At 37.7% G+C, this 14785-nt stretch overlaps 1 protein-coding gene across 4 annotated transcripts in view; it reads right to left on the bottom strand.

The window, feature by feature from the left end:
• Positions 1-3309: 3309 nt before the first annotated feature.
• Positions 3310-14785, bottom strand: part of CNOT6 (CCR4-NOT transcription complex subunit 6) — a 32936-nt gene continuing 21460 nt past the window's right edge. For 3 of the 4 annotated variants that reach the window (XM_051631363.1, XM_051631364.1, XM_051631365.1), the window contains exons 5-12: positions 13713-13817; positions 13553-13621; positions 11973-12130; positions 11308-11462; positions 10192-10346; positions 8993-9223; positions 8067-8269; positions 3310-7414 (exon numbers count right to left, since the gene is read on the bottom strand). In XM_051631363.1, coding sequence (XP_051487323.1) covers positions 7202-7414; positions 8067-8269; positions 8993-9223; positions 10192-10346; positions 11308-11462; positions 11973-12130; positions 13553-13621; positions 13713-13817 — 1289 coding nt within the window. In that variant the 3' untranslated portion in view covers positions 3310-7201. The remainder of the gene's footprint in view (positions 7415-8066; positions 8270-8992; positions 9224-10191; positions 10347-11307; positions 11463-11972; positions 12131-13552; positions 13622-13712; positions 13818-14785) is intronic. The other variant, XM_051631366.1, reaches the window with a different exon arrangement.

The raw sequence follows: 14785 nt of genomic DNA, 5'->3' as shown, positions 1-14785 counted from the left end.
AAGGAGAGCGCGTTACCAGGAGTAATCCCAGCACCTCCTGTAGTGTGTTACCTGAACTTACACCAGAAATATTTCCAGTGTAGTATGTGCAAGTGTTTGCAGGGATAGCTCACACTACTGGAGAGGTGCAGCCTCCCAGAGAGCAGCTACGGAAGCACAAACCTTCAGCTGTTTTACAGATTGTCTTAAAACACTGCAAAAGTAAGGAAAATATATCAACTCATAAACAGAGAATCTGAAGATCGAAACGCAGCTCTAATGATGAGCATGTTTGGCTTGTTCCTCTCTCTCTGGGCAATGCACATGGACTTCTCACACACTTCTCACAGAATACAGTTGCTCTTACTGACCGGAAAACTCACGACCACGCCAAGACAAAGAAACCTCCATCTTCTGAGGTGTTAATCAAGACAGATATTAAGAATCTCGCTTCACTTCCTTTGCACAACAGCCTGTAACTCACATTTCTGAGATGTGAGCAGCTGCTCCTGCCTGGGGGGCAGCGCATGCACCCCACGACCTGCATCCGACTAACACAAGCTGATGGCAGCACCCGCACACCTCACAACCACGCTGTGTGTGAAACACTCTGGGTGTCACTGGGGCCTAGATCATGTCCCCACAGAGCCCATAAAAAGCAGAGAGCATCTAAACAAGAGAAGGTCCAGCCTCATCCAGTGACTGATGTGTTAGATAACAACAGCCCTGTCCAGGGGCGTACCACATTGCCAGACACGTGCAATTCCTAACACCCTCCTCTCCCACTGCTTGATCTGGAGATGTGGGAAGGGAGGAGATGGTTACAAGAAAACCTGTGCATCTCCAGATTTCCTCTCCCCACTCCATCCAATCTGCACCTTAGTGATGTCTTGCTGCCAAAGTCAGCAAAACCAGCACATAATTCAGGTCTAGACATCCCAGGTCTTAGCTCTCTTGGCCAAAACGCAGACTGTTAACTGGTGTGCTGGGAAATAAAGTCAATAAATCATTCTCTGAAGAGCTGTCAATACCATTAACCACAGTGAAGAAACTGCCATTAATTCACTACTGGCACCCAAAGGGAGCAGCCTGTGCCTTGAACTAGAAAAAACTAGACAAACTGAAATAAACAAATTAACTAGGAAAAAAATAGTGTGCTATGAACAACGAGATGAAGCTGAAATATTTGTGGGTCATTAAAACCCAGCAAGAGCATATCTATGTTTTGTTTTGTTTTTTTTCTGTAATGCATGTTGCTTTTTTTACAACAAACATCAAGCATTTTTAAATGAGATGGATACTGTCCACTGGCACATTGGGAATATTTAACCAGAACATACCTTCATATCTTTTGAAAATTTATAACCTGTGAGAATAACAGGCTTATTTTGGAATAAGAAAATATTCAAATGCACCAAAGGTCCCCATAGCTTAATTAGTTTTACTGCTTTCCATGCAAACAGAAGGAACATTTAGAGAGTGAACAATTAGTGCCTCTGGGTTAGGAGGGGAAGGTGAAAAGCAAGAAAGGAACCAGAACACACTCCCCTTTAACCAAGTACACCTTCTCCCAAAAGGTCACCTGATGCACCTTGCATATTCTTGTCCTTTCCACTTACCTTCTTCTCAGCTTCTCTTCCTTCCCTCTCTCTCTCCAGGCTCAATTCCAGATGTTTCCAGGCTTCTCTGCTGTACCCACGTCAGCAGAACAGAAACACCACGTCACACACGCTCATTTGGGACGTTCCCTGCAAGGCACAAACCCCACTTGGTGCTACCACGGAGGAGCCAGTGGACACAGGGTATGAAGGACAGGTAAGAGGAGTCTGGCCAGAGTGATGTTTCATTCAATTATATTAAAACAGCTGTAGTTATCTTACTGCAAGTTGAAGAAAGACAAATTTTCTCCTACATGGCTTAGGAGCACAGGACACGAGGTCAGCTCAGTCCTGTGGCTGAGATGCTGGTTTCCACACATACTCTCTGGACAGGACTTCAGGCTCTCCATTAGACACACCTCCCAGTACTTACACATCAGGGTTAGCAGATATTAAGAGCTCAAGAACTCTAATTTGGAACCACATATCATTAAGTAGACTAAATGCAGTGAGCAAAGCCTCTAGAAGGATTTTGCCATTGTGGACCAAGTAGGTCTTTTTCATTCCCATCGTTACAGTTGGACGCCTAACACCAACATTTAATTGACATGGACATTACCAGACAACTGGAGTCAGTGGAAAAGGTTCGTTCCTGGGGCTGAATTCCCACAAATACTCTCAAAAATAATTCTACAAGCCCCGCTTTCTGGACAGGACGATTATCTGCAGTTCACTCAGCCTCCTGGTGCAGACCAAGCCTGGGTCACACGCACCATCTAGTGGCAAGACTGAAAAAGAGATGGTGGGAATTAAAAAAATCACCCACTTGACAGAACCGAAGCAAAATCGTTTTAAGTCTGGAACGGACTGACCCCTCTGGTCGGTAGTGAGAGCTGCTTCAAGATAACAAAGGCTAAAACCACCAAGCTGAACACTCTGGGGCCTGTGGTACTCATGGAAATCAATAAATTTCGAAGCAAAGTGCCAACACACTGGAGGTGAGTTCTGAGGAGACATGGGTGCTATGGAGATGTCTCATGTGTTTCTGTGCCTTACACAGCAAGTGTGGTTTGTGTGTTCTGCCGCCAGTGACAGGAACATCAGAGAGAACCTGTCTGCACTGTCACACATAACACTCTGATACAGAAGAAACACCCCAGAAAAAACATGGTATTAAAATAAATTAAGACCAGAGTTAGCTGAACATCATTCCTGGGAAAAAAAAAAAAAAAAAAAATGCAAGAAATCTTCACTTTGTTCCCCTTCTATGGAAAATTAATGGAATCTTGGAGTCCCTTCCCAATGCCCAAATCCCAGGTCTACCTTGGCCTTTCTGGGGTGGGAAGAGAAAGGAAGGAGCAGGGTCTGCTAGACCCAGACAAAACCTGCAGACACTGCACTGCACAACTGACCTTACCAACTGACATGGGAAGGTCAGAAGGTGGCCAGACATGGGGCTGAGATCTGAGTAGGTTTGGACACAGGTTTTCCAGAAACTCTGGAGGCATTACTGACCAGGTCTTCACTTTGCAATCCAAACCCAGCTGATGGAAGGAGCTCTCTGGTCTGCAGATCTAGAAAGTTTCAGAAAGTACAGGCAAGTCTTTCTGGGATCATCAAGTTTCTTACAAGCTGCCATTTGACCCTCAACACACTTCACTCCCTCTGGTTGCAGGTGCAAGTCTTCAGAGGTGCTTCAGGAATGAAGTTAAAATATGAATTAGACTTCAAGAAGGTTTGAAACAGATATTGGATTTATTGGTCAGCTATGAGTAGGAAAATACATTGGTAAAGAAAAAGAAGACCCTGTATATAAATATAATACTAACTAGTTAAAATTTGACCAAGAAGAAAGTTCCACTGAAGAGAACAGTAAAAGCCCTTGTTTACCATCAGACCATATTCAGTTTCCCATTTATCTTATTGAAGAGCTGCCTATAGACAAATGCAACATTCTTTGAGCTTAGTGCAGATAATGTGCTGGTTTTTGTTACATGAATGGTAAACAAGAGTTAGTCCAGTGCATTACACATTATACAGAAGTACTGTGAATAAAGACTAAGATATTCTATTTTAGACACTACTTAAACATACCAAGACACTTAAGTATTACAAATTTATGCAACCAAAAGAAAAGAATAGCAGTTAACATACTAAAAAATACTGTGTCTGGCTGGATGAAAAAGGCTTGCTACTTAAGCAGTTAACTGAACTTTAAGTTTTACAGTGTAATTAGTTTAGCTTTTTTTTCCCCAATGGTGTTGTAATTATTTTGTCTTTCATACAGGTTTTGTGTGGTAGAAACCAGAAGCTATTTCCTGAGTCTGCTCTAAAAAAACAATTTGAAGGACTTGCTAAAGTTATATCAGAGATATATTTACAATGTCCTTAAAGTCACTTTTGTCAAATACTAGCCAAATTTACCTTTTTTTTTTTTAAAGCTGCTAAAAGGACAAAATAGTTACAACATGCACCGACTTACATGCTCTGTCCCTCCCCCTACTTGTGTTATGTTAAAAGCAGTAACTTGTGGTATTAGTCTTGTACTCTAATCAACTCTTTTAGTTAAAGGTGTACTTCAGTTTACACTTTGACACCCAGAATTCTTGGTAAATGTAAATAGAAGTAGACAAGACAGGGCTGAGTGTACTTTAAGTGGGAAGAAGCCTGGTCTAACCTAAATAAATCCTTTCAACCCCAAGAATGTTCTGTGACTTTTGCTATATGTGCTTTTACAACAAGAACACTGAAGGTACAATTATGGCAACACCCAAAACCACCTCGAATAAAAATATTGCAAATAACCATTTTAATGTTAAAACTATGAAGCAAACATTTTGATTTTGTGAAGACACTGTTTATTGCCTTATTCTACGTTATAGCTGGAAATTGAGACTTTTGAGTTAGATTTGACACAGCACTATATATTTTCCTTGACAGATTGTGTGACAAATTTTCTCTCAGCTCTGTTTTGGTACCATCTGGTCTTTCCCTATACTCAAAATATTTCTCCTTCCTTCAGCCCCCGAGCTGTAGTCCAAGTAAAACCCAGTGAAGTCAAAGGAGTGTCTTCAATGTATTCAGTGGGTTTTCAACTGGGACCTGATGGACTAATAAAAAAGCTGGAGGAAAAGGTTCTTTAAATGGACCCTTGGACTGTGAGGTGACGAAGTACGAACAGTTTTGTCTCCAAAAGCACAAAGGGCCATATTTTAACATGTTGTCACAAATTCAAATATTTTTGAAGATTAAGCAATACAGGAGAACACATACTGGATAAAGCTCAAACCTTTAGAATCTAACAAGTGCACTCAAGCTCCAGCATCTATTAAAAGTAAATTATCCCCCTCTAAGAAATACAAAATGAGTTAAGTGCTTCCCTTCCCCTTCTGTAAAGCTTTCTGGACTCATTACACAAGCCAGATAATCAGAAAAGAAAAATAGTTTGCTCAGTTTGACAAGCTAAACTGGCTCATCATCACTGGAAATTGTCATGATGTACATTACCAAGACATCATTAAGGAAACATGAGTAAAACACCTTTTATTCACACTTTACAAAAAAACCCAAAGAAACAAACAGAAAATAAAAATAAAAATAACACTACGCATTAAATCTACTACAGCAATACTACCAGCATTTCAATGTACTGATTATAAACTGGACATGTTTGGTGTTTTCACAACTAAAACCAAAACAAAAGAACCCCAAGAGATCAGGTCCCAGACAAGGATTCAAGATCAAAGTTTCTCCTATTGAAGTTTTAAAATGTATATTTTACATAACAGAACTGTTAGTGATTTTTCCTTTCAGCTTCAAACAGAACAGTCTGAGCACGCTCACGTGCTGACTACTTTGCAATAAAATTTTGAATCATTATTACCAATCCACTCTCTTATATATAAAAATTCACAATATTTAGAAAGTTTTCTTTTAATGCTCAGTGTCCTTTTGCTTCCCTGCCCGCAGCTGAAACAAAAGCTGTTTAAGACCAAGCTCTCTATCTCTTTTTATTATTTTTTTTTTACATTGATTATTCAAGTTGTATTACTTTAAGGAGATGATAAACTCTCCCTTTTAGGATACAAATAGACAACGTAATTTGTAAGCTGTTACATACTTGGCTTCATGACACAAATGGCACTGAGGGTACACTATAACTTCAGTCTTGCTTGACACTTTAAAATAAGACTTGGTCACTTTAAAAAAAATGATCTGAAGAATTGTCTTTGGGACCTGTATTGAAAATGCATTTATTTTACACTGCTTCATCAATAGAAAATGTAAGGTTGGTTGTTTTTTTACTTCAAGGAATTATACTTTCTGAAACTGAGGAACACACTTAAATGAAAGAGAATTCACATGATAGTAATTCTTAGGTTAGGGAAAAACAGCACTGTGCAATGACACTAAAAGAAGCAGTGCATGGGTATTAGAAGCTAGAAACTGTGTACCCATAACCTGAACACATTTGAAAAGTGTGATATTCAATGCTTCACAAAGGAAAAAAAACAGATGCCACAGCTTATACAAAAGTATCTTCATAAAATTTTCACAAGTCTTAACATTATTTAAAAAAATAAAAGAGGATGCACAGGATCTCTCTGCATGCACAGGCAGTGCTAGTTGAGAACAAATTTAAGCAGGCACAGTGGAGAGAGGACAAGTATTTGAAACAGAAACGCAGAAGCTGTACACAAGTATCCCTAAATTTTACTTCAAAAGTTAGAGATGAGAAAAATATCTGAGTGTATACATCTCAGCAATACTTTCAATCCCTACAGGTCTACTTATACTCACTGCTTAGCTTATCTGTTCTGTGAAAACTTGATGCTTGCCTTTTTCTTTTTCTTTTTTTTTTAAATCAGAAATAGACAATGTACTTAGATCTCTGTAAGATATTAAGATTTTATAGGTTTGGATTTTAAAAGCAACGTTCTCAATTGAACATAAAAAGTAGTACAAAAGGGCTAACAAAACCCCAACAGTGCAAATCATTAGCAGAGAAAACCTGTGACAACCTCTTTTACAAGCTGGCCTTTATAACACATGAAAACAGATAAAAATTTAGCCTTAGTTTACAATACAATCATTTTCCAAATCTGATCTTTCTTTTTTTAAAGTACAAAATCTCATAAATCAGGTTTTCTGTTGTTCATATACAATCAATAAAGGCTAAATTCAAATTCTATATTTTACAAAGAAGTCTGAAAAAGGAGGGAGTGAAGTACGGAAGAATGTTCTGTGGATGTTCCTACTGGCCTCAAAAAAGTAGTGCTACAGATAACTGTGCAAAGAGAATACACTGTATAACAATTCCCTATTTTCAAGGCATGAAAATGTCAGGTTGGATAAAAGAAACAGGAAGGTTAATTGTAACGTACTAAAGAAAGGTGCAAACACACCAATCGCTGTCAAACAGTATACAAAGTATCTTGGGCTCAGAATTGTGTCTGTTGATAGCACCTGGCTTTTACTATGTCTTTAGCAAATAATTAGATTTAAGATTAAGATTATTAAGAAACAAAACAAAAAAAATCCCTGTTGGCCATACCTCACTCCTCTATATTCAGATTTTACAATTGTACAAGTTAGATTGAGGTTGCCCTCTAAAATGTACTTGACTACCTCCTGCCAGGGAGATGGATTCCATTTACAGGAGGCAGGAAAGGCAGCAAAAGCTCCAGTTGTGCAAAAAGTGAGAAGTGGTCAGAAGGGATGAGTGGATGGGGACAACCACTTATATTGTTCTCTATTAACCAATGATGATCCAAAGGTCCAAGAATGCCAAGTATGTTTAGCTGAGGTTTAGAGTAGAAGATGTAGTCAATAATACCCTAAAACAAGAGAAGAAATAAAATGAATTATTAGTATATATTGTTGACTCAAGGTTTTGTTCCAAACAAAAGGAGAGCTCAGTATTATCAGCAAGTGAAATGCTGCTATTCCTTCTCCAGAGAACATCATCTATTTAGGAGCATTCTGCTTGCTATATCCCATGGGCTGCTCAATAATGACTAGGAAAACAAAAGAAAAAGTATCACTTCTGCTCTGCTTTTGTTGGTTGTCATTTCCAGCCTCCTACAAAAGCTTCAAATCACATTCCTCTGATTTTGGAGAGGAAAAGAGCCATCTTTGTTTCCCCTGGGCAACAAAGCTCTGAGTTTTCCAGTAGCAACACTGATTATTTCCTTGCAGTTGACAGTTTAAGTGCCTCTCTTGTATAATTTCATTTAGCATGGAGTATTAAAATACAAAATCTTCCTGTTTTCAGGGAAGGTTAACAGCACCCCAGCTCCTGCAAATCTATTACAAGGTACTAACAAGAAAAAGGAATATTTGGTTTCCAGGAGACTGAAGTGTTGAGCAATCTAGTTCACTATGTTTTAAATATAAATTTGGTGAGTTTACTGTTAGCTGCCCAAATGGGTTACAATCTTTGTCAAACAAGTTTATGGAACTTTTCCAAAACTTCAGCCAATTCCTTACCTTGAAATCAAATGTGTAATTTGTATAAGGCATTAGACCATTCTCATAGGCACTCTTCAACTTGAAACCATGTGTAATTCTTCCATTTGTTGTTCCATTTTTCCCATTACAGCTGAAGTTAGTAAGACTTTCATTGTATCTCAGTTCCTTAAAATCTTTGTGGTTTGTTTCCACTCCACCAGTGCTCAAGTACTCAACAACACCTGTGAGGAGAGGCACATACACACAAGAAGGTATTAATGTGCATTCAGGAGGTGTGTTGTCATTTTGAGTCATACCTGCAACCTTAGGCATTATAAAAGCAAAACCTCAACACTTATACAACACAGTCACTAGTTATTCTTATAAAGTATTTCAAGACAATGTATTTGCATGTCAAGAGCAAATATCACCTACAACAAACTGAGATATGCTATAGTTAGAAAAAACTAGAAGGTTCATTAGGAACTGACTGACTGGATGCAAAGATTAAAGAAGTGCAAGTAAAATTCTATAGGTGCTTGAGATGTGCAGCTTCCTCCTCTCTGGGCTCAAGTCTTGGCTTCCTATGTTCTTCAGCTAAAATATTGCAAAAAAGCCAGCTTCTGTGACACTACATCAAATAAACTTAACTTCAAAAAGGCTGCAAAGCCAAACTGACTAGTTATTTTTGGAAGATATTTTCTTCTTTACATTCCTGTATTATAGCAATGAAAATGCCTCTGAAGCACCAGATACAGCTACACTACTGTATAGGCATGAAGCCTCTCACAAAAGAAACAGTTCTATCTTTTCTCTCTTTCTCCTATTTTCTTAGTGCCTTTAGAGCTTATGAAATCAAACAACATATTCCCCAAGTTGAACAGTCTTTTAAAAGTCAGAGCTTAACATTTAAATCGTTACACACTTGAAACAGTCTAAAAATAAGTAAGAAATAGAACTCTTACCAGAGTCTGGTAGAGAATTGAGATCTGCACACAGAACAAGTGGAATGGTTCCAAGTTCTCCCGAAACACCAGGTTTGAGACTACGAGAAGCTTTATCAATAATGTTCTTTACCTCAGACAGGAACATCATAGTCTGAACCAGCTTCACATCAGAATAATCTGGGTCCCAATGCATATGTGCATTAGCAACAAGAACTAGCTGCTTTTCCATCCCAAGATGTGGCTTTCCAGCTAAAATTAAGAACCAATTTTTTACCTTACATAGACAGCATAAAAACCTATTATTGAACTTTAAACAAGATGTTTGAGGGGAGGAAAAAAAACAACAACCAGTTTAACTTGAAGAGGGTTAATGCCATTTAGTTGCAGAGGGTCAAACAACCTCTCTTATATCTACTCAGTGTTTTAGTTGATGTTCTTGAATGCTTTATATCAATGGTCTCTAATCACACTCAAGACCATTAACAGACTATCTTGTTCCAGGTAATGCTAACGTACCTAAGAATACTGTGAATTAACATAAATAACAGATAATCCTAATTAAAGAAAAACAGTGTGGTTTTAAAAATTAACAAGTTTTCCTCAGGCTGTGATAATAAACACAGACCGCTCGTATTTTATCAGACAATGAACTTGAAATTTTAAGTTATCCATGTTATAAAGTCACCTCTTGCTAGAAGTGCTTCTTAAAAAGCTTGTTTATTAAAATTTGAATTAATAAACAACCATTTGGAGAAATGTAACAGACTGAGTAGGTACCCACTGTGATACTTATAAAGCCAGTTTACATTTCCTAAATGAAGAATAACAGGAAAGACAAGGTTGTATAAGCATGACAGTGAAAAAACAAGCTAAAATGATGCAAATACATAACCCAGAAACACGTGACTAACACCAACTGACACTTTGACACCTGTACGTAACATCAGGCAAAAAAAAAAAATAAATAAAATAAAAATCACTCAAACTCAAATCTTTGTATTTTCTAAGCAAAAAGGTAAAAGTGGAAAAAAATCTTGACCATTTAAGCAGTATGACTTTTCCCCAAATCCTCTTTTGATGTCTGAGCATACAAGGTGCAAAGTTGTAGTCATCTGCAGAGCCTAGTTTTTCTGGTTTACTATAAAAAAATAAATAAATCAAATTTTTTCATTTACACCATATAATCCATTAAAATATTAAAACTAAATAGGACTTACATGACATTTCTATCAATTCCTTTCGCAGTTCTAGCAACACAGCTACTCCAATGTTGTCTTTTGTCATAACTCTGTTCAGCATGGCTTCTGAACCTTCTGAGTTTGCCATAGCTAGTTGATTGAACTCAACAGTATGCTTTTGAACCAAAGTAAATCTGGAAGAGAAACAACATATATATGGGTTTTTTTCAGCAGCTAAATACAAATGTTATAGGTAATTCTCCTCTTAATTAAAGTTCAAACACCTTTATGATGTGAAAATCTCAGCCAATCACATAATTTCCTAAATTCCTAAGTTGAACTTAAAAGATAGTCTTCCCAGACATTTTTATATATTTTATACAACCTTAATTTCAATTAAAGGTTTTATTTCTAGAGAGACAGAAACCATAGGAAAGGAGTGCTTGTTTCTAATTCTGCACCAGTTTCTAGTTCGAAGACACAGGTTTAATAGAACAAGTAATTTTTCTAAGCCAAAAGGAATCAAACCTGGCACCTACATTTACTTGTTGACATAAAAGAATGAAAGCATGAGGAGGAAGAGAAATTATTACCCTTAGAACCTAACAGCTGTGCAAGTACAATATGACACAATAACTGCTGCAGCTCTTAAATAATGGCTTTTTTTTTTTTTTTTTTTTAGAAGCCAGCAGTGATATTAAGTGCCTTGTCTTTTGCTTTATCAGAAGGCTGATGCATCAAGAAGTCAAAGTAATCTGAGGTCTTATTTCAGCAATTTTGGGGCTTATCAATTTCTTCAATCAAAGAAAAGGAAGAAAACAAGACATTTCCTTCACTTGTCCTTATTAGCATCTAATGGTTGGGACAGACACACTCCACAATTGAAGTATAATTCAGTGGCCTCCTAACACACTTTGCTCTAATGGAATGAACCTCAACCTGAATAGAACGTCATGGTAAAATTTTCTATTGCTACTGAGGCACAGAATGATTCTTCTCATCCAGTCCACTCTTTCTAACCAGAACAATGCTTTACCAGAAATACTGAATGGCTACAAAAAGGGGACTAATGCCAAACTGAGCTACAGACTGACCTGAGAAATTACACGCAAGAGAGCAGGACACAACAGAGGCTTTGCAAAACACATCACTTACTTTTCTGTTTTGAAAAATATTGCACAACCATCAACATGTTTTCTTTCCTGCTCTGACATTGTCCTAGCTCTAGATTTTGGACTGAAGAATCCATTGTAGCCACGTTCCTTCAACTCTACGAGGAAAAAACTGTAGTACTGTTCCGTTTCAACCTCCTGTGAAGTTATAAGACAGCACAGCATGAATGTACTACTAGCAAAATCCAGAGGACTGACATTATTTAGACTCTTCAGAAGTGTAAATCACTTTCAAATTAGATTTGGGGGGGAAAAAAAGTAAGAATTAAATACATCAGAGAATGCAAATTTGAGAGCAACATTCCTATTTTAAGAAAATATAAATGAATTTCTGTAATCCCCAGGGTTACGATTATCTCAAGCCTTTTATTTGAAAATGTGTCAATTACATCCCCACATACACACACAGGCACAAAGACACCCCCATGTACGTTGCTTTGATCAGCAGCTGCTGGTTCCCATTCCAGCCATGTAGGCTGAAAAACATTCTTTTGATGTCAAGCAACAAATAACGTTCTAAACACCACTTCTTTTTTCTTTCCTTCTCAGGTGCTTTTGCAAACAGACCGTTTACTGTAAATACATTTAATATAGAGAAACCAGCCCGTGGGAATAGAAATGGAAAAGAAGTAATAGAATATCTTTTACCTGAAGGCTTATGATGTCAGCGTTGCAGCTCAGGATTTCCTGCATAATGGCTTTTTTTCTGTATTCCCAGTTCAATGCCCAGGAGGGACAATAGCCATACAGCTGCCGGGTAGCGTATTTATCACAGAGTACGTTGTAACACATGACAGAGAACAAAGCTGCAGAACAAGAATTCTACTCACATGCTGATATATTTAACAACAACAAAATACATGTATCTACAATTATGTTCTCCACTTTTGTCTTCTGCAGATTTCTCAATCCATGCTTCATCTGCTTCAATCAAAGCACAGCTTGTGTATCAATACTGAAAACAAATAATTGTTAGTCCTAAGAAGATAAATTACAAGTTTGGACTTCTGGCATCTGTCTTCTAGCATGTAATTAGAAAACAAAAACCAACCCCCCTCTTTTTATGGTTAGTGCAGTTTACTATAGCAGGCAAACCTACTTCATGCTAAGAGGTGCTCTACTGTGAAAAGCATAAAACAAGGTAAGTGCATTGGTACACTGACATTTGATAGCTATACAAAGCTCTTCAAACAGATTCAAAATCTACCTTCGTTATACCACCACAAACTGTAAAAGATCTAGAGACAGGGCAATGATCCCTTTGCACCATGAAAAAAGTACAGGTGAAATAAAACCCCAAATGTTTCCACCTCAAAATCTGACAATTCCAGTGTCAAGAAATAACTACTCTCTGTATTAATTTGGAACAATGATAATGAGACAGTCTGGGGCAACTTGGCAGGTAATCCAGCAGCACGGATTCAGGGTTCTGTTTTGTTGTGGGGGTTTTTTTTTAGTTTTTAAAAAGCACTAAGAAATTCTCAGTATGAAAGCATAGAAGCTTATTGGGAAGCTCCACTCAAACCTGGAGCACAGCTCAGGGAAAAGAAACAAGACAGTTGTTTGAAGGTCTAGCAAATTGAGGCAAGAATCTTGGGCTGATTGAGGGTCAAAGCCTAGCAATTTGAAAATAAGTAGGTGACAGGAAAAGACAAGCTGCATTCACATAATGAGCTTTGAAGCAACCATCTTAATAAAATCAATAGGGGAAAGCAATGTACAGCAGTTTGGAAAGAGAGGAGAAATACACTTCTTGGTGTGCAGGTAAATAGGAAAGGCTGCATTTTACACTAATCATGCAAAAAACCCACAAACCAGTAAACAATTAAACATGACCTGCTGAGTCAAAGATGATACATCACTTACTAAAAAAAAAAAAATAAAAAATCTACAATTTTGGGAAATTATGCTCACAGTCTCATTTTTTTTTCATTTTTCAACAAATGCTCAATTAAGCCTTTTATAATTCCTGTTTAACTAACTGTGGACAACAGTTTAAATTCCTGTGAGGAGGACATTAATTAAAAAGAAATTACTTTAAATGAAGTGATGGGTAAATCTGGAACATGTGTTCCATTTGAGATTAGCCAGCTGGTCAGCACTGCACAGATGATTGGTTAATTTAAGCACTAATTGGGTTTGTTTTTTTTCAGTAGCTAGTAAAGATCAACACCTTTTATAAAAGGAAAACAAAAATACAAGGAAAATTTCTTGAAGTGTTACAGTACCTGTTGGTCTTGTACGGTCTGGCTCTTGCAACATGATCCAAGATCTTGGAGGTGGCTGTTCTGTTGAAACTATGGGAACATTTAAAAATAGAGATACAACAAGTGATAATCAAATTTATTTTACACAGCCAAAATGAATGTTTTAAGAATGTTCACTTACTTCTTTTTGCAGTACCTGCCAAATTATCAAGCAAATAGTTCAGTAGCCTTCGCGTCCCATCTGGTTCCTGATAAAGGTTCAGAATATCCTGTGTTAGTGGGTTTCCTGCAAACAGATTTTCAGAAATATTGTATGAAATACACAGAACAAGTATGAACTTACACATCAGCCTTTAAAGCTGGCACCTCCAAGATGAGAAAGTGCATCTACTATGAACTACTTAGAGGTTTTGGATCTCAGGTCTTCAATCCCATAGAACACTAGATGTGTGAATAGCTCTAGTGAAGGTAACAACGTTCCCTCCTGGGTTTGTCTTCTGAGTGACCACTGCAAGGCTGGTTGTTGGTTCTCACAGAGGCGAAGAATTGGTGTGGTCAACACAAAGGCAGAGCTGGTGAGGCCAAACACAGGAGCCTCCTCTGCTCACTTTGCTTAACATGAGTGGAACATCCATCACCAGGTTGCCAGTCATATTTGAGTAGAGTCTATGATCTGCCCAATGTGTAAGCACCTTGTAAAAGTTTTCAAAGGCAACACACGTTGCAATTATCCAGTTTTAAGGGGAAGAAAGCCAGACTTCTGAGGCTTAACAGTGTTTAGAGGTATTACATCAATCTGTGCTCCTGATTCTGTGACACAGGTTCCCTCAAGGATAGCAATTTTAAAGCTAGAATCCATATAGTTCAGAGGAAAAAAAAATGAATGGAGAAATATTTAAATTGCTGCTTGCGTGAACAGCACAGTGCCCTGCAGCAGTACAAAGCACTTTCCCTTTCTGGCTGAATACCTATAGTCACTGCAGACTGTTTCTTAGTTAAAGCAGCTCTGTGTCCAATCCCAAGCAATCAAAAGCTTCCTCTCCCTCTGCAGAAAGAGAAGCAAACCTCTTTATATGCGGAGTGCTTTGTCAAACTTGGGTTTTTTGTGTTGTTTTTGATATTTTTTTAAAAAATAATTCCTAAATAACAGTATTTATAAATGTGAAGTAAGTAGCTACACACCTGGGATTCAGCAACATTTTATGAACTAGCAGTCCACAGCCATCACATCTCAGAATCAGTATCATTAAACAA

This window comes from Apus apus, chromosome 13 (genome assembly GCF_020740795.1).
Source record: "Apus apus isolate bApuApu2 chromosome 13, bApuApu2.pri.cur, whole genome shotgun sequence".
Taxonomy (NCBI): Eukaryota; Metazoa; Chordata; class Aves; order Apodiformes; family Apodidae; genus Apus; species Apus apus.
The sequence above is the reverse complement of the archived record's forward strand: the minus strand, read 5'-3'. Positions and strand labels throughout refer to the sequence as shown.